Below are 19,451 nucleotides of genomic sequence, written 5' to 3' on the forward strand. Positions count from 1 at the left end.
TGGCTGCTAGAGAAGTAATAAATGAAATGGGTTACTAATGTTGTAGTCTAGTTGCTTACTACTCAGATATTGCATGAGCATCACATCAGAGCTTGTTAAAAATACAGTATCTTGTTGCTGGGGCTGTAGCTCAGTGGCAGAGCACTTGCCTAGCGTGTGTGAGGCACTGGGTTTGATCCTCAGCACCGCATTAAAAAAAAAATGCTAAACAAATAAAAGCATGCTGTCCATCTACAACTATAAAAAAAATACAATATCTTGGGGCTGGAGTTATAGGTCAGTGATAGAGCACTTGCCTAGCATGTGTGAGGCACTGTGTTCAATTCTCAGCAATGCATATAAGTAAATAAAATAAAGGCACATTGACAACTTAAAAAAAATATATATATATCTTGGATCCTACCCCAGATTACTAAATCAGAATCTGCATTTTTTTTTTCCTTTTTGTGGTACTAGGGATTGAATTTACCAGGGGTACTCTACCTGGGCATTATGGAGCTGAACCCCTCCTTTCTTCTTATTTTTTATCTTGAGACAGGGTTCTACTAAGTTGCTAAGGATGGCCTTGAACTCGTGATCCTCTTACCTCAGCTTCCCGAGTGGGGGGATTACAGGAATTTACCACCATACCACCAGAATCTACAGTTTTTTTCCCCCAGTCATTCTCTAGTAGTTCTCCCTTCCTCCCTTCTCCTGAAGAATCTACATTTTAATAAGAAATGTGGGTGATTTTATGCACAATAAAATTTAGGATTCACTGATATGGTTAGTCATTTTATAGTAAAATTATTTTCTTAGATTTTTCACCTTCACTGTTACCAAATAAGATTGTAAATGGAAATTATTTGAAGCATCTAATACTGCAAAAGATTTTATTTAAAATCTATTGTAATATATTAGAAAATTTTGATTGATAAACATTGTTATTTTCAAATTCACTTTTTGACTTTGTTGATGTGAATAATTAGAGTTGCAGACAGGATGCTCAGCAAATAAGATGTTCCTACAATATAATTTTTCTCTTTCTGTAGTATCATTTTTGTATGTGTGACTCTATACTTGATGTAATTTATCATAGGATCCTGAGTCTTCTTATGTCAGGTAATTGTTGAATGGTTTTGTTTTCAGTCGCAGTCTGGCAGAAGCTTGTTCAGATGGAGATGTGAATGCTGTTCGCAAATTGCTAGATGAAGGCAGAAGTGTAAATGAACATACAGAAGAAGGAGAAAGCCTGTTGTGTTTGGCTTGTTCAGCAGGGTATTATGAATTAGCACAAGTAAGCAGAAATAATCTTTAGTAATTAAAATTGTGGAAAGGTTTTGATGTTTTATTTATTTTTATTACTTATAATTCAAGGCCAGGTTCTCTACTTCCCTTTTCCCTTTTTGGCAATAGGCAAAATATAAATTTACACAATTCATTTTATTGCCTGTACATGCAATGAGCGTGGTTCATTTTTCTACCACTTTCTCAAAACTAGTTCTAATGAATAAGAAACTGATAGAAATAATAATTATATTTTAAACTTTTCTTTAGAAACAATATGCAGATAAAATAGCAAGAAGTGCTTTATTTCCATTGCATTCAGATTATCCCAATTCTTTTAGTGTTTTTCCTTCAGTGTTAGAGCAATATTGGGAAAGTCATATTTTTATCAGTTTAATTTGTATCTAGTGAGTGTAGTTTTACTGCTGTCTTGTTAGATAACCTGAAACATGACACAACATTTTTTTGGGTGGGGCGGGTAGTGGTACTGGGGATTGAATCCAGGGGCCCTTAACCACTGAGCCATAATCCCAGCACTGCCCCTTCTTTTGTGGTGCCAGGGATTGAACTCAGGGCCTTGTGCATGTGAGGCAAGCATTCTACCACCTGAGTTATATCCCCATCCCCCCAGCCTTTTATTTATTTTTTATTTATTTATTTTTTAAAGAAAGAGTGAGAGAGAGTGAGAAAGAGGGAGAGAGAGAGAGAACTTTAATATTTATTTTTCAGTATTTGGCGGACACAGCATCTTTGTCTGTATGTGGTGCTGAGGATTGAACCCGGGCCGCACGCATGCCAGGCGAGCGCGCTACGACTTGAGCCACATCCCCAGCCCAGCCTTTTTTTTTTAATATTTATTTTTTACTTGTATTTAGACACAATACCTTTATTTTATTTATTTATTTTTATGTGGTGTTGAGGATGGAACCCAGGGCCTCCCACGTGCTAGATGAGCGCTCTACCACTGAGCCACAACCCAGCCCCCCCCACACACCCCTTTTTATTTATTTAGAGGCAGGTCTTGCTGAATTACTTAGGGCCTCTTAGCTAAGTTGTTGAGACTGCCTTTGAAAAACTCATGATCCTCTGGCCTCAGCCTCTCGAGCCTCTGGGATTAGAATTGCACCTGGCTTTATAACACAACTTCTTTGACCATAACAGTCACATTTTATAATAGGATGGCTAATGGGATCTTACTTTATTTAAAGATTAATATATTATGGCATTATAAGATATAGCATCTGATCTGGCATTATGAAAAGTAAAAATTTGTGTGTTTTCCTCAAAAGTGATTACTTTTGATTTTTCCTCATCCCTCCAAAATATCTTCCCCATTCAATGTTCTCTAGAAATACTATTAATAGTAAGAATTGATGGGCAGGGGATGTGGCTCAAGCGGTAGCGCGCTCGCCTGGCATGCGTGCGGCCCGGTTCGAGCCTCAGCACCACATACCAACAAAGATGTTGTGTCCGCAGAGAACTAAAAAATAAATATAAAAAATTCTCTCTCTCTCTCCCTCCGCTCTCACTCTCTCTTTAAAAAAAAAAAAAAAAAGAATTGATAATTTCTTTCTGTGTATGTTCTTTTGTTTTAAAGGTATTGCTAGCTATGCATGCTAATGTTGAAGATCGAGGGAACAAAGGAGACATAACTCCCTTGATGGCAGCTTCCAGTGGAGGTTATTTAGATATTGTGAAATTATTACTCCTTCATGATGCAGATGTCAACTCCCAGTCTGCAACAGGTATGCAGAGAATGATAATGTTCATTGGTATATAAATTGATAACAAGTAATTGTAAGCTGAGAGATACAAGTTTGATTCCTGGGGAAACCCAGTATAAACTGTATAGAAAAAATATCTTAGCTTTTCTGTAGAATCTCTGAAGAAAATATAAATTAATTTGATATCTTCTAAAGTCTTTAAAACAAATATAATTTATTTGGTCAATATTAATGCTTTTTCTGCTGCAGTTTCTTTTTTTTGCCACAATAATATGTAATGCCATAAGGAGGCAAAATTATGAAGTGTATCTCCTGTAATTCCTTGATTTTAGGTTATAGATTAACATGAGAATGTTTACCTGGTAGGGTTTTTCATGTGAATTGTGCTGAATACATTTTCTGGTAAGATATTCTTGTGTATCATAAAAGCTACCCTAGTAAGGACTACTCTTAGTTATTGATGTGTCACAGACTGATAGCTATGACCAGCCTTTGTAGTATGTCTTGAGCTGTAGATGTAGATTTGGTAATGAGTTTCCTTGAGTCATAGTCTTAAAAAAGTGTTTCCTGGGGCTTGGGTTGTGGCTCAGTGGTAGAGCGCTTGCCTAGCATGTGCAAGGGCACTGGGTTTAATCCTCAGCACCACATAAAAATAAATAAATAAAATAAAGGTATTGTGTCTAACTATAACTAAAAAATAAAAAATACAAAGTGGGTTTTTTTGGGCGAAGTTATGCAGATGGGGATATATACCTTGCTAAGTCACGTAGTAAATGTAGGTTACAGATAATGGTTAGGAGGAAAATATATCTAAAACAATGAATTGTCTTATGAATAAATCTGTAAAGATAAAGAAGTTAAAGAACATTAAGAAATAAATATGCATAGAAAGAAGGTGTCAAGTTTTTCTAAGTTATATAATGAAAGAAAAATAGTAATTGTGAGTAATACATTAGAATATTTTATGAGACTGATGAGTTACTTGTGCTGAGGAAACTTGCAGTAGAATATTTTTGATAAAGAAGTGTTGAAAGCAACTTTTCAAGATGACATTTAAAGTATTTGAAAAGTTGAGAAAATATTTGAATGTATTTTTGTTCTTCTGCAATTCTTTTAACACAAAGTTTTAAAAATTCAGTTTTAGGAGACATACATTTGTTATGGAAGAGTAATACAGACTTATTTAAAGCTTGCCAAATATTTTTTAGTATTTTATTTAATTTGATGAAAATGTATTTGTTCATTCTTATTTGCTATTCTGCACTTGGCTGGTTGAAGATAATATATCTATTATATTTTCACTTAGTTTATCAAAGAGACAATACTAAGAAATAAATGTACAACAACATAATTTTACAGTAACAGTTTTTCAATAGAATATTAAGTGGTTCAGTGCTATGACAATAATGTAAATGACTAAAAAAAACCATTATTGCTATTGATACTGTTGCTCCTACTACTACCATCATCATTACTACTACCTGATGTTTCCCTATATTTTTTCCATTTTTATATGGAATGAGAATGTTAGTCTTAGGAAAGTGGACTGTTTTGCCTGTCATTTAGTTCAGCTGATTAGCTTGACAAATACTGTGGTTGAACCCTTGAAAATGACTCCTTGTATTAATTTAATTTGGAAAATCTCACATTTACATAAAGAAAATACATTTTAGACAGTATTGGTAAACTACTAAATTTACTTACTTAATTTTTTTATCTGATTATAAAAGTAACATATGCTCATTATAGAAACATTGAAGCTAGATATGGTGGCACAGGCCTGTAACCCCAGCTACTTAGGAGGCTAAGGCAGGAGGATTACAAGTTCAAGGCCAGCTGGGCAATTTAGCAAAACCCTGCCCCCAAATAAAATAGAAAGAGCTGGGATATAGATCAGTGGTAGAGCACTTGTCAAGTGTGTGTGAGATCCTGGGTTCAATTCCCAGTAACTGTCAAAAAAATTTGAGAAATGCAGGAAAGTAAAAAAGATCAAGGAATATTCTCACAATCTTTGTGACACAGAAATACCACTATTGCCATGTTCCATTCGATATTTTTAATGTAAAAAGATGCATAGTTGAAATCATAACCCTATGTGCAATTTGTTTGACTTTGCTTTTTTTTTTTTTAAAGCTCTTTATAAACATTTGCAAGGTTTGTGTAATATTCTATTGTGTTGCTAGAACATCATTTTTGTTTTTTGCAGGGAGGGGCATTCATTGATTGCTGAACCACAGCAAAAGATTTAAATTAAGATGATAAAATAAAGATTTTGATTCTGGTTATCAATGTCATGCTAGGTACATACTCCTTTGAGAAATATACAACAAAATAGTATATTGAAACACAGATACAATTGTACACAGATTAAAAAAGAGATCTAAAGTAGATATAGGGCTGGGGGTATGGCTCAGCGGTAGAGCGCTCGCCTAGTGTGTGCGAGTCCCTGCATTTGATCATCAGCATCACATATAAAATAAAGGTATTGTGTCCAACTACAATTAAAAAAAATATGTAAATTTTTTTTATAAAATAAAGTAGGTATAGATGAGGGGGGAATGGGGTTGTGGCTCAGTGGTAAAGAGCTTGCTTAGCACATGTCAAGCACTGGACTTGATCTTCAGCACCACATAAAAAACAAATAAATAAAATAAAGGTATCATTTCCATTTATAACTAAAAATATTAAAAAAAAACAAAACTCAAATATTGTAGGTACATATGTAATTCCTAATCTCTGGCCTTGCTTGTCTTCTTTCATGGTTTCTGAGGAACCGGGAGGGGATAGGGATTCTGAAGTTATTTGAAACAGTTGGAAAAGCACTGGATTGTTCCTGTATCTTTAGTTTTTTAAAAAGGAAGTGCTGCATTTGAGAGAAAAAGACTTTCTTGAGGTCAAGTTTACTTTTTTTTTTTTTAAAGTTCAAAAGCAGACAGCATATACTTTAAAAAAATTTTTTTTTTAATTTTTGTACTGGGGATTAAACTCAGGAGTGCTTAACCACTGAGCCACATCCCAGCCCTGTTTTTCTGTTTTATTTAGAGACAAAGTCTCTAAATAGTTGCTTAGGGCCTTACTAAGTTGCTGAGGCTGGCTTTTTTACCTCGATCTTCCTGCCTCAGTTTCCTGAGCCGTTGAGATTATAGTTGTGTGGTACTGTGTCTGGCAAGCATACACTTGTTTGTGGTGCTAGGGATTGAAACCAGGGCCTTGTGCATGAGAGGTAAGCACTCTACCAACTGAGCTATATCCCCAGCCCAAGCATACACTTCTTGATAGGCTCCTCTCTACACCTCCAGATGCTCAATGGAATACTCTTCTCGACCATGTACCCCTTCCCATTTCCATTGATGGCTTTAACTTGTACTTCATTGGAAAAATAGAAGATTTCAGAAGGAAATTACTTCATCTTCTCACCAGTAAATTTGTAATCAGGCTCAGTTTTTAATTCATTCGTTCATTTTGTTCAACAAACTGTGCCTACTGCCTGCATGTTAGAATCACTTAGGGAAATTGTTAAAAATATAGGTTCGTGTTCCTTCCAGACTCCAAAGCAGTCCTCTAGGGAGAGGTCAGGTTTTAAAACCATAGCTCTGCACTTCAGCTCTGTTGGGGTATATGTTAACCATTCTAGTCACTTGCTTTTACTTCCAGTTTCTTTGATATTAGATATCCTTTCTTTCCTTTAGGAATCCTATTCATCTTTTCAAGTCCAGTACAAATATAGCTGTTTCTTCTTTGGAAAAGCATAAACCTAACAAACAAAAAAACTCGACAGCTTTATCGAGATAAAATTCACTTGTATAGGGTACAATAATGATTGTTAGATTTCAAGAGTTGTTCCATCATCAGTATAATCTAATAGAATTCTAGAATATTTTTTATTATCACAAAAGAGTCCTATGCCCATTTCAATAATTTCAGACTTAGCCACCACTTGTCTATTTTCTAACTACAGATTTATCTTTTCTAGGCATTTTATATTGCCCAGACACTTATAATATATGGTCTTTTGTACTGATACCCCCCAGTCCTTGGTGATAATGGGGATTGAACCCAGGAGTGCTCTATTACAGAACTACATCCCCAGACTTTTGAGACAGGGGCATTTTTTTTCCTTTATTTTTCTTTGTATCAAGGATTGAACCCAGGGACACTTAATCACCAAGCCACATCCTCAGCCCTTTTTTATGTTTTATTTTGAGACACAGTCTTGCCAAGTTGCTGAGTCTGCCTTTGAACTTGTGATCCTCCTGCCTCAGCCTCCCAAGTCACTGGGATTACAGGCATGCATTACCACTCCCAGCCGTATTGGACTTTTAAGAGCATCTTTTAATTAGGAGAAAATTAAGATAATTCTGTAATTAGTGACAACAACAATAACAAAAGAACTTGAGATGGTAGTTGTAGTGTTTTATGTAAGGGAATTAAAGAACTATAACTGATTATAATTATATTTTGTGTCAGTTTCATATTTCTCTTTGTTCTTCATTAGGAAATACTGCACTAACTTATGCCTGTGCTGGAGGATTTGTTGACATTGTGAAAGTGCTACTTAATGAAGGTGCGAATATAGAAGATCATAATGAAAATGGACATACCCCTTTAATGGAAGCGGCCAGTGCAGGTCATGTGGAAGTTGCAAGAGTCCTTCTAGATCATGGTGCAGGCATCAACACTCATTCTAATGAATTCAAAGAAAGTGCTCTTACACTTGCATGCTACAAAGGTACTCTCTATATATGTATGAATAGTAATAATTTTATTGACAACTTTGAATAGCAAGTATTGAGTATTTGAGTTAACTTTGTTTTATCTGTGCTATAAGATTATGTAGTTTATACGAGATTATATAGAAAGCCCATTTTTAGCCTGTATTTTCTGTAGTATAGTTTCCCAGTGAATGTTTCTTTTATTTTAATTTAAATTTATTTAATTAGCTCTGAAGTCAACCAAATCACTTAGTACAGACTGAGATGGTTTCCATTACTTAATAACTTTTGTTTAATATTATTTTTCCCCACCTTTATTTAAAAATAATACACACATAAAAATATTAATACACGCTTGATACAGAAAACCTGAAAAATATGTTAAAGTGCAAAGGAATTTTTAAATGACATATAATGTCACCATCTAAAGGTAAAGAAGCTTATAAATAATATTTTAGCAGTGTACTTCCAGTATGTTTTTAAGTATGTTTATAAAGAAGCACATGTATATTTATTAAAATAATCATACACTAACACTATTTTATAGGCTGCTTATTTTATTTAACAGTATATCATAAACATTTTCTCATCTCAACAAATGTTCTTGCAATATAACTATTGATGATCACATATAATTATGTGAGTAGCTTAGTTGCATGATTTGAAAAAAAGAGAAGTCTTAAGAGTATGTTCTCTGCAGCTAATATGGGGTTTATTTGTCATCATGATAGAATTTTATTTTTCTATCATCCTAGTATATGAATTCTGTCCTCAAAGTTACTTATAAGCCAAGATGGTAGTTAGGGTCCCAACAATTCATTTTCTAGGAAGGCTGAAAAAGGTAAGGGCAAAACAGGGAGTGGCCATGCCAATTTAGTAAGCTTCCTTTAAGGAATCTTTCAAGAAGTTTTTGCCTTATAACTCCCACTTTCATCTCATTGGCTACACATTGCTACAAGAGAGGCTGGAAAATGTTGATTTTCAGTATTTAAGCATGTTGTCACCCAGATAAAATCAGAGTTATGTTATTAAGAAAGAATAAGACAATGGATTTTGGATAGGTTACTAGCAGTCTCTGCCAAAGACATCAAATGGATACACCATTATTGCCTATTGTTGGACACTTGAATTGTTCCCAGTTTTTCACTATTATTAAAAACACTGTGATAACATTCTTGTACAGACATTTTTGCCTAATCTCTGATTATTTCCTTAGGATAAATTCCTGGAAGTGGAATTGCTGGGTCAAAGGGTATGGACATTTTTAAGGCTTTTGATACATATTGCCAAATTGCCTTCTAGAAAGGTTGAACCAATTTACACTCCCACCAGCAGTGTTTGAGAGTGCCCTTTATCCCACCCTACACCCTCACCAACACTGGGTATTATTCTTTTTAATATTTGCCATTTTGATAGTTAAAAAGTGGTGTCTCATTTTAGTGTTTATTTCTTTAATAGGAAGGTTTAATATCTTTTTCATCATTTTTAATATTCATTTGTATTTGTTTTTTAAATTACCATTTCATATACTTCACTTATTTTTCTATTGGAGTGTTTGTCTTTTTCTTACTCACTACTAAGGCTTTTTATATATTAAATGTTTCAAGAAGATTGGAATTATTTTAAAGGGATTTTTCTTTGCCTGCTTATTGCCACAGTGAGTTTATGGTTATTTTAAAGCTGTTTTTTTTTTTTTTTTTTTTAGAAAATGTGATCCAGAGATACTTTACCTGGCTTTCTATTTGATTGCATTGTTTTGATTTGATAAGTAATTTTATAGAGATAAAATTAAGAAATAATCATTATTGTATTACTTAAGTAGAATTTGGACCAATTTAGTCTTTAAAAATCTAGATAATAGGACCTTGATGAGAGCCTGCTTATTGTTTTTGAGTTTTGCTTTGTAGAATTGTCATTATTTATTGAATTTAAAATAAATAGTCATGAATTGTATGTAGACATCTGAAAGAAAAAGATGCTTTATTTTAATACTTACATATTCAATTGATAGTCAATTCTTAAAATTTTTTTTTAAAGGCCATTTGGATATGGTTCGCTTTCTACTTGAAGCTGGTGCAGATCAAGAGCACAAAACAGATGAGATGCACACTGCCTTAATGGAGGCTTGCATGGTAATTTTAATTGCACCTGCTTAAAATTTAATAAGAAGACATGTATTTAAATGTCTGAAAATTATTAATTAATGTTTGGTTTATATAATTTCTTATCTAATTCTCAATTAAACACAGTGAATGCTTGAATATCTGTATTTTGGGAATCGGACTGTAACATGTAATCCTAAAGTAATGTATTTGTCTTTAGAGATAGTGATAAAACTAATTTTGGAGATAGTAGACATATTTCTAATGTTTTTATAGCTTGATATTAAAACCTTATAAAGAAGATTAGTCTCAAAATATCCTCCTAATATTTTAAGAGTGTACTCTGGATAGTCTATATAACCTTAAAGACATTGCTTCTGTTGGATAAATTTTTAATCCAAATATTTTGTCAAAGAGAATAATCATGTTTAATTCTGCCAAGTACATAGATATCATACACATGTGTATCTATAAAAAATATATCAAAGACATTCAAAGCATTCTAAGAAATTCGAAGGCAGCTTTACTAGTGAGAAAATGACTCTCGAAGTACAAAGTTTGAGATATGATTAAGTAAACTTTTCATTACCTTTGTTAATTCTTATTTTGTTGACTGCTGCTGTGACAAATCACTCAAAATATAATGTCTTAATACAATAGGCACTTAATAATCTTCCATATTTCTGGGTTAATTGAGTAGTTCTCTTGATCTCTTTCAATAGGGGAGAGTTTCTCATGTAGCTGCCATCAGATAGTGACTGAGTGGAATTTCTAAGATGATATAACTCATTTGTCTGGCACCTTGATGAGGTTAGCGGAAACGAAGAGACTTCTCTCACCTTAGTTGCTCTCTCCATGTGACTTTTTTGGGCTTCTTTACTGAAAGCTGGATCCTAAGGATTGCATTTCAAGAGGCAAAAAACTGGCACAGTACCATTTCTACCATGGGGCAGCACAGTTCCAAGTGGGGGAGATGGGCATAAAGTTCATCTCTTAATGAGGTGGTGTGACAAAGAATTTGCAGGCATATTTACACAGCTTTTCAGAAATTTCGTCATTTTTTTTTAATCTGAAAAGTTCTTAAGACACATCTGTATTGATGTATTTCCAAATAGAGCCCTTGTATCCTGTTCTACCAAATATATATGAGATTTCAAGGTATTCAGTAGAGTGCATTGTGGAGAAAAAATATGAACTAATAATCTGTATAACTGATTAACAATTGGAAAATTTAATATATTTGCTTTAATGATTCTCTTGATTGCAGAGTAAACCAGGAATTTACTTTTAGAAACGACTTTCTCAAACTCTTAAAAATTATGAATAAACTATAATGTGTTTAAGTTAGGTACGACTTACATACAGTAAACTGACTGCCAAATCTCAAATGTAATGGCTTGAAATTTTATAATTTTATATATTTATATACCCTTATAACAACCAGATTAAGATATAGCACTCCAGAAAACTCACTTATGCCCCTCTTTAACAGTAAACCCTCTTGTATCTTCTGTCATCATAAAGTAGTTTTCCTGTTTTTGAACCTCATATAAATGATATAATACAATAAGTATTCTTTTGTGTCTGACTTCTTTCATTTTGTTCCATTTTACAGTAATTTTCTTTTTTCATTTCTGTTTAGTATTCCATTGTATATACCATTTTTTTTCTTTTAGTCTGCTATGATGGACATTTGTGTCATTTCCAGATCAAAAGCTGCTATGAATATTCTTGTATGTCTTTTGATTGATAATAGTAACTGTTTCTGTTGGGTATGTCTAGAAGTAAAATCTCTAGATGGGATGATTTTGACTATTAATTCTCTTTTCATTGGTCTATTCAGATTTTGTATTTTTTCTTGAGTCAGTTTTGCTAGTTTGTATTTTTAGGAATTTGTCCATTTCATCTAGGTTATACAATTTTTTGGCATAGTGTTCATAGAATTTTTTTATGATCCCTTTTATTTCTGTATTAATGTTCCTTCTTTTAATCTTTTTTATGATCCCTTTTATTTCTGTATTAATGTTCCTTCTTTTTATTCCTTTTTAGTAATTTTGACTCTTCTCATTTTTTCTTTGACAATCTAATTAAAGGTTTATCAACTTAGTTGATTTTTTTTTCCAGAGAATCAACTTTAGATTTTATAATTTTTCTTTATTTTCTATAGTCTATTTTATTTAATTCCACTCTATTATTTCCTCTGCTTTCTTTGAGTTTATTTTGTTATTCCTTTTCCATCTCTTGAGTTGGGACCTTAAAGATTATTGATTTGAGTTACTTCCTTTTCTAATCTGATGCTTAACTGTTGTAAATTTGCTTCTCAGCAGTGTTTAAGCTGTGTCCTACAAAGTTTGATATGTTTTTTGTTTTCATTCAATTATCTTTTAAAATTTTCACTTCCTCTTTGACTCATGGATTATTTTGATTAGTTTCCAAATGTTTGAAGATTTTCATAATAGCTTTCTGTTAATGATTTCTAGTTTGATTCCATTGTTATTACTTTGTACAAAGAAAGACAACACACTTTATTTCAGTTCTTCAAAGGTTAAGGTTTGTTTCCTGACCTGGAGGTGGTTATATACCCTTTGTGAGCACTTGAAAAGATGGGTATTCTGTTGTTGGGCAGAGTATACTTTGTAAATTAGATCTGTTGATTGATGGTAATTACTACTTTATCCTTTCTGATTTTCTATCTGGTTGTTCTCATAATTGTTGAGATATTGAAATCTTTAGCTATACTTGTGGGTTTGTCTGTTTCTTCTTTAGTGTCTTGACATTTTTATCATATTTCACATTTTAGAATTTTGTTATTTGGTGCATACACATACATTTTTAGAAGTGCTGTGTCTTTTGGGGGGGCATGGACCTTTTTATTATTATAGAAAGTCTCTCTGTTTCTGGTAATTTTCTTTGCTCTAGAGTCTCTTGTTTAATATTTATATAATTATTACTGTTCTCCTTTGATAATGCTTACCTATAAATGTTTTATTCTTTTCTTTCAACCTGCCTGTGTCATAATTTTGAAGTGTGAGTGCCTTATAGGTAGCATATATTTGGATCATGATTTGTAATCCACTTTGTCAAGCTCTGTTTTTTAATTGGTTATTTAAAATAGTCCATTTACATTTATATAATTATTGATATGGTGTTTTATGTTCTATGTCAAAATTTACTTTTTCATCCCCTTTCTCCATTTATTTATTTATTTTAACATATCATTAATAGTTTTAGGATCTTTTTCTGTTAACTCCTATATTTGATTCCTGGGATTGCTTTTATTGGTTTTTTGGTGTCTTGATTATAAGTTACTTTTTTCTGGTCTCTTACTTTATCTAGTAATTTTTTTATTGTAAGCCATACACTGTGGGTAATTGCTTTTAGAAGCTCTGGATTATACTATCCTCCCTTTAATACTAGTAAAATTTATCCTGACAGCCAGTTATATTGTTAGTGGATCATTTTGATCCTGATGAGGCTTGATTTTACCTTACTTCTACAGTATAATGACTAGTTCTTGGGAATTACCTATCATCTCAACTGAAAGTCTGGGGTATTTACCACCAATGGCTCCATTTTGACTTGAACCTGAACCCCCAATGTCTCTAGGTTTTTAGTAGCTATTTTCTGCTACGCATCCTGAAGTCTCATCCTTGGCCAGCTGAACTCAGGACTGGCCCAAGTATTGGTAGAACTTGTGTGTGTGTGTGTGTGTGTGTGTGTGTGTTTTGTGTGTATGTACATGGTGCTATGTATTGAATCAGGGACCTTGCATATGCTGGGCAAGTTACTCTGGTACTTAAGCCTATGAAGAGAATTAAGCCTATGTAAGAAAATTTTATATAAATTTTTGGGAGTTCACTGTTTTCTTTTTCTCTATACCCTGCCTCCATTCTCCAAGTCCTGACTATCTTAGTTACCTTTTATTCTGATATTTATTCCTTTTTCCCAGCCAAATTTTCACTGTTTAGGCTTTATTTCCTTTGGCCAGTTTGGAATATACACTGGGAAAAAGCTGGAATGAGAATGTAGGCTTTATTTCATGTCCTCTTTTCTTTCATAGCCCTGCTTGATTGCTGTTCTCTGAACAGTTGCTATAAACACCTGTGCACATGCTTGCACACACATGCATATATGAACATAAGCATAATACTGTTTCTCTCTCCTTTTTTGTGGTACTGGGGATTGAACCCAGGGGTGCTTTACCACTGAGCTACTACCCTGATTCTTTAAAAATTATTTTTATTTTGAGATAGAGTCTCATTAAGTTGTTGAGAATGGTCTTGAACTTGTTATTTCCTGCTGCCTTAGCTTCCCAAGTCTCTGGGGTTGTAGGTATGTGCCACAACACCCGACTTCCCCCAGCTTTTAAAATTGGGACAGTGGGTTCAATTCCAGCTACTTTTTCATGGCTAAGATCAAAGTCTTAGAATTTAAAAAAGAATAACTTTTTATTAATCTTTTTTAGTTGTAGATGAATACAACACCTTTATTTTATTTATTTATTTTTATGCATACTAAGCATAGAATCCAGAGTTTCATATATGCGAGGCAAGCACTCTGAGTAACTACTGAGCTACAACCTCAGTTCCAAAATAAACTTATTTTTTAAAAATTTTTTTACATACATGACAATAGTGGAATGTATTACACTCATTATTACCCATTTCCAAAACAAACTTTTCATGCTATTAGGCCTCTAAGATTGAATTGTTCTTTTTTTATATTAATTTTTAATTCTTTTCTTGGCAGAAATAATATTGTTCATTAATATCAGAGAGTAGCTAGTACAATTTCTCAATATATGAACTCAAGATATGTGAGCAGAATCCATAGTCTTCAAAAATTTTAGTAAATTCAAGTAAAACAACTTGTTGAAAAGCTTCAGGGTCTAGGTACCACAGCAATTCTCCAATGTGTAGGCACTTATAAATCCTTATTTCATTTTGAATTAAAAATGTGTTTCAAATACCAGATAACTAAATGTACTTTATTTTACATACATTTAAAGTATTAGTAAAACTAAAATTTTAATGTAAAACCATCTGTTTTTGGCATTGCATTAAAAGTAGTTTTAGTTGGGCTGGTCATTTAATTAATACATAATGAAACACTTGATGGATACTGAAATTCATCATTTAATTAAGGTTTCTTTAAAAAAAATTTTTTTTTGTAGTTGTAGATGAACAGAGTGCCTTTATTTTATCTATTAGTATGTGGTGCTGAGGATGGAACCCAGTGCCTCACATATGCTAGGCAAGTGCTCTGCCACTGAACTAAAGCCCCAGCCCTAATTAAGTGTTCTTTAACTAGTTCTATAATAAAAGATCTGCCCAGCCTTGTAAAATCTTATTTTTGTACTCAGCATGTGCTTTTTATTAGTAATATTTTGGTTATTTTTAAAACATAGAACAACATAGCATCTGACTTTATTGTCTCACAAGACACATTAAGGCCTACATCAATTTTAAAGTCAAGAATTTAAAACTCAGGACTAAAGGGGGTAGCTCATTGATAAAGTGCAAGCTAAGTATGCACAGGCCCTGGGTTCAATCCCCAGCACCAAAGGTGGAGGGAAAAGAGAAAGAAAAATTAAAAAGAAAGAAAGAAATAGAATTTGAAACCAGGCGCGGTGGCGCATGCCAATAAGCCCACCAGCTGGGGAGGCTAAGGCAGGAAGATCATGAGTTCAAAGCCAACCTCAGCAAAAGTGAGGCGGTGCTAAGCAGTACAGTGAGACCTAAATGAAATACAAAATAGGGCTGGGATGTGGCTCAGTGGTCAAGTGCCCCTGAGTTCAATCCCTGGTACCCAGACCCTAAACAACAATAACAAAAAAAGAAATAGAATTTGAAATGTGTTAAAGAAGGGTATTTATGATGATAAAGGGACAGAATGTATACCTTCCTTGAGAATGTTTTACTGTTAATTACTATCTATGCAGATAGATTTATGCTAAAATTATTTACAAATAATATTTTTAGTTTTATGTCTTTGTGAAGTTCTTTGCCTCATTACAACAAGCTATTGTGATAAGGAAAATATGAGATTGAATGAATTCACAGTGGCTTATTATCATAGTGACATAATATTTTACAGAGTTTGTTGTGTTATTTTTTTGCCAAGCCTTTGTTTATAAAACAGATCTAATATAGCTACCACAAGTGAACAGGATACCCTGTAAGTTTGAGGGTCAGCAATATTTGACCTGGCAGTTGTATAAATAGTATATTGAGTTTCTATTAACTATGGATTTAATAGTGTTTTGAACTTAAAAGAATGTGGAAGTTAAAATTATTTAGAATTGTAATTATATGACCCCAAGTCTGATTTCTTTTTAAAAATTTTTTTGACTTAATCTTTAAAATAAATTCTGACTCAAAATTAAGGAAAAATAATTTAATATTACTTTAAAATAATATTAGTGGACTTTTCATAAGTCTCAGATGGTATGCTGCCTAAACTAATTCTTCTAATCTTCCTTTCTGTCTTCAATCTATTGCTTCTCTTCTCCAACTTAAAAAAATCTCAAAACAAAAAAAAAAATTCTCTCCTTGCTTTACCCTGAAAATCTGCAGGATGGACATGTAGAGGTGGCACGTTTGCTTTTGGACAGTGGTGCTCAAGTGAACATGCCTGCAGATTCATTCGAGTCTCCATTGACGCTAGCTGCCTGTGGAGGACATGTTGAATTGGCAGCTCTACTTATTGAAAGGGGAGCAAATCTTGAAGAAGTTAATGATGAAGGATACACTCCCTTGATGGAAGCTGCTCGGGAAGGACATGAAGAGATGGTAGCACTACTCTTAGCACAAGGTAAAGTAGTTGTATTGCTTAAGAAAGATTTTTTTAAAAATATTTATTTATTATTATTATTTTTTAAATATTTATTTGTTAGTTTTCGGCGGACACAACCGAAATGTTTGTATGTGGTGCTGAGGATTGAACCTGGGCCGCACGCATGCCAGGCGAGAGCGCTACCACTTGAGCCACATCCCCAGCCCAAGAAAGAATTTTAAATTGGGCATGATGGTACATTCCTATGGTCCTGGCTACTAGAGAGGTTGAAGTGAGAGGATTGCTTGAAAACCCCTGAGTTTGAGACCAGCCTGGGAAACAAAGGAAGACTGGATCTTTAAAAAAAAAAACAAACAAAAACAAAAAACTGGGCATGGTGCCACATGCCTGTAATCCCAGTGACTTTGAGAGGCTGAAATAGGTGAATTAGAATTTCAGGGCCAGCCACAGCAACTCAGTGAGACCCCAAGCAATTTATTGAGACTTTCTCAAAATGAAAAGGGGGTTGGGATGTATAGCTCAGGGGTGAAACGCTCCTGGTTTAAATCCCTAGTACCCTCCCCTTCTTTCCTAAAAAAGAGTTTTCTTCATATGTTTTATGTCAGTGTCAGTGAAGGTTACTATGACTAGAATATTGTTTTTTGTTTTTTTTTTTTCCATTGATGATAACATAAATTCTCAGCATTCTGGAAAGAACCACCAAAGCAGAGAAGACAGAGTTCATAAAGTTGATTATTGCAACTAAGACTAATATTTTTATTGTAATTCTCTTGCATTTAGTCCTATCTATTTTTATGTTTTCCTAGGAGCAAATATAAATGCTCAGACAGAAGAAACCCAAGAAACTGCTCTTACCTTGGCTTGCTGTGGAGGATTTTCTGAAGTTGCAGATTTCCTCATTAAGGCAGGGGCAGATATAGAACTTGGCTGCTCCACACCTCTGATGGAGGCTTCTCAGGAGGGACACCTGGAATTGGTTAAATATTTGCTGGCTGCTGGTATGTGATTTTAAAAATACCTTGTGCCAAAAAAAGACATATGTAAATAATGATTCACTTATATGTAGTCTATAAAACAGTAGAACTCACAGAAATAGAGAGTAAATAGTAATTACCAGAGTCTGGGGGGAGGGATTTAGAGGATTAAAAGGTGGACAGGAAAAGGGAGACAGACCTTGGTCAAAGGAAATAAGTTAGGAGGAATAATTTTTAGTGACCTATTACATAAATAGTAACTATAGTTAACAATAATGCAGTATGTATTTCAAAATGTTCTCCCCATAAAGCAGTTTTGTAGGTATGCCAGAAAAAATTAATCCAGATAGTTGTAAGCTTTTATGTCTTTTGGAAATAATTCAGAATTTTTCATTTTAGCCATGTTTGATATATTGTTTAAAACTTGCTATATAGAGAAATGCATCTGTAAAGAAAAGTAAAATGTTTAGCAAAACTCCATTTACTTTTTAAACTTTTGTTGTTACCATTAGTTTAAATATAGCCCAGTTTCAAAATTTCCTTTCAATTATTTAAGTAATATTTAAAATCAGATTGTTAATGGTTTGGATGATTTACAGTTTGGACAAACCAACCATAAAACCGACCTTTTTCCTGACACAGATACTTGCATTATTATTCACTCTAATTTGTACATGTGTTATTTAGTCATTATTCCTCCATCATTTTCTGTGACTGTGTTCCATTCAAGAGTCTTTCTCTACCAATGGTTACCTTTCTGTATTCTTTCCACATTCCTCACTTAAGCTAAAGTCATACTGTTTCTAAAAGAAGGAATAAATGTTTATTAAGAAATCATTGCAGTTGGGTTTGATGACACATACCTGTAATCCCAGCGAGTTGAAAGACTAAGGCAGGAAGATTGTGAATTTGAGGACAGCTTGAGGAAGTTAGTGATATCTCAAAAGTTAAAAGTTTAGAAAAAGGTTAGGGGTGTTTCATACATAACATGCCTGGGTTCAATGCCTAGTACTGCAGCAACAACAACAACAAAAAGAAATAATTGAACACCAGGCATTCTGCTCAGCTCTTATGTTATCTCTATAAATCGTTCCCAGTCCCTGTGTAGAAAGACATATTAAACATATTCTTGTAGATCAGGAAACTAGTGCACAGTTATGTCACACAACTACTCTAAGGTAACCAGGCTAATAGTGATAGAGCCAATATTTAAATTTAGAACTCTAGACAATTATTGTTTCCTACTCTATCACCATTGATTCTCATATTTAGCTTCTTTTGCTGATTGGAAATATGTAGTTGCCAGAATTATCTCAGGAGTTAGAATCACTTTTTTATATGATTGCCAGCTAAAATTTTTTTCTCCTATTGGGATTCATTTACATGAAGATCTTGTAAGAAGAATCACACATAGAGTGTGATTTATTTACATGAAGTTCTTATAGTGTAGCACTAAAGAAAAATCCAGTAGGTATTTAATGCATTGCTTATATAATTAAAAAAAAAAACAACTTTAAACTTTTTCATTATAGTATTTTTTTAATATTTATTTTTTAGTCATAGTTGCACATAATACCTTTATTTTATTCATTTTAAAAATATTTTTTTGGTTATAGTTGGACACAATACCTTTATTTGGTTTATTTATTTTTTATGTGGTGCTGAGAATGAAACCCAGGACCTCACACTGAGCCACAACCCCAGTCCTATTTATTCATTTTTATGTGGTGCTGAGGATTGAACCCACGGCCTTGCATGTCCTAGGTGAGGGTTCTACCACTGAGCCACAACCCCAGCCCCTTCATATAGTATTTTTCAAATATAGTATAATGAACTCTTAAGAACCCCCATCACGCACTTTTAAGTAGGCAAATATTT

General features: G+C 33.4%; 1 protein-coding gene across 4 annotated transcripts in view; it reads left to right on the plus strand.

Annotated features, from left to right (window-relative positions):
- Ankhd1 (ankyrin repeat and KH domain containing 1) overlaps nucleotides 1-19,451 on the plus strand; it is a 124,019-nt gene that overhangs the window by 39,566 nt on the left and 65,002 nt on the right. For all 4 annotated transcript variants that reach the window (XM_005327292.4, XM_078046339.1, XM_078046341.1 and 1 more), the window contains exons 4-9: nucleotides 1,129-1,276; nucleotides 2,864-3,011; nucleotides 7,486-7,719; nucleotides 9,740-9,834; nucleotides 16,380-16,617; nucleotides 17,406-17,597. In XM_005327292.4, coding sequence (XP_005327349.1) covers nucleotides 1,129-1,276; nucleotides 2,864-3,011; nucleotides 7,486-7,719; nucleotides 9,740-9,834; nucleotides 16,380-16,617; nucleotides 17,406-17,597 — 1,055 coding nt within the window. The remainder of the gene's footprint in view (nucleotides 1-1,128; nucleotides 1,277-2,863; nucleotides 3,012-7,485; nucleotides 7,720-9,739; nucleotides 9,835-16,379; nucleotides 16,618-17,405; nucleotides 17,598-19,451) is intronic.

The sequence above is a fragment of the Ictidomys tridecemlineatus genome, chromosome 1 (assembly GCF_052094955.1).
Source record: "Ictidomys tridecemlineatus isolate mIctTri1 chromosome 1, mIctTri1.hap1, whole genome shotgun sequence".
In the NCBI taxonomy this organism is placed as follows: Eukaryota; Metazoa; Chordata; class Mammalia; order Rodentia; family Sciuridae; genus Ictidomys; species Ictidomys tridecemlineatus.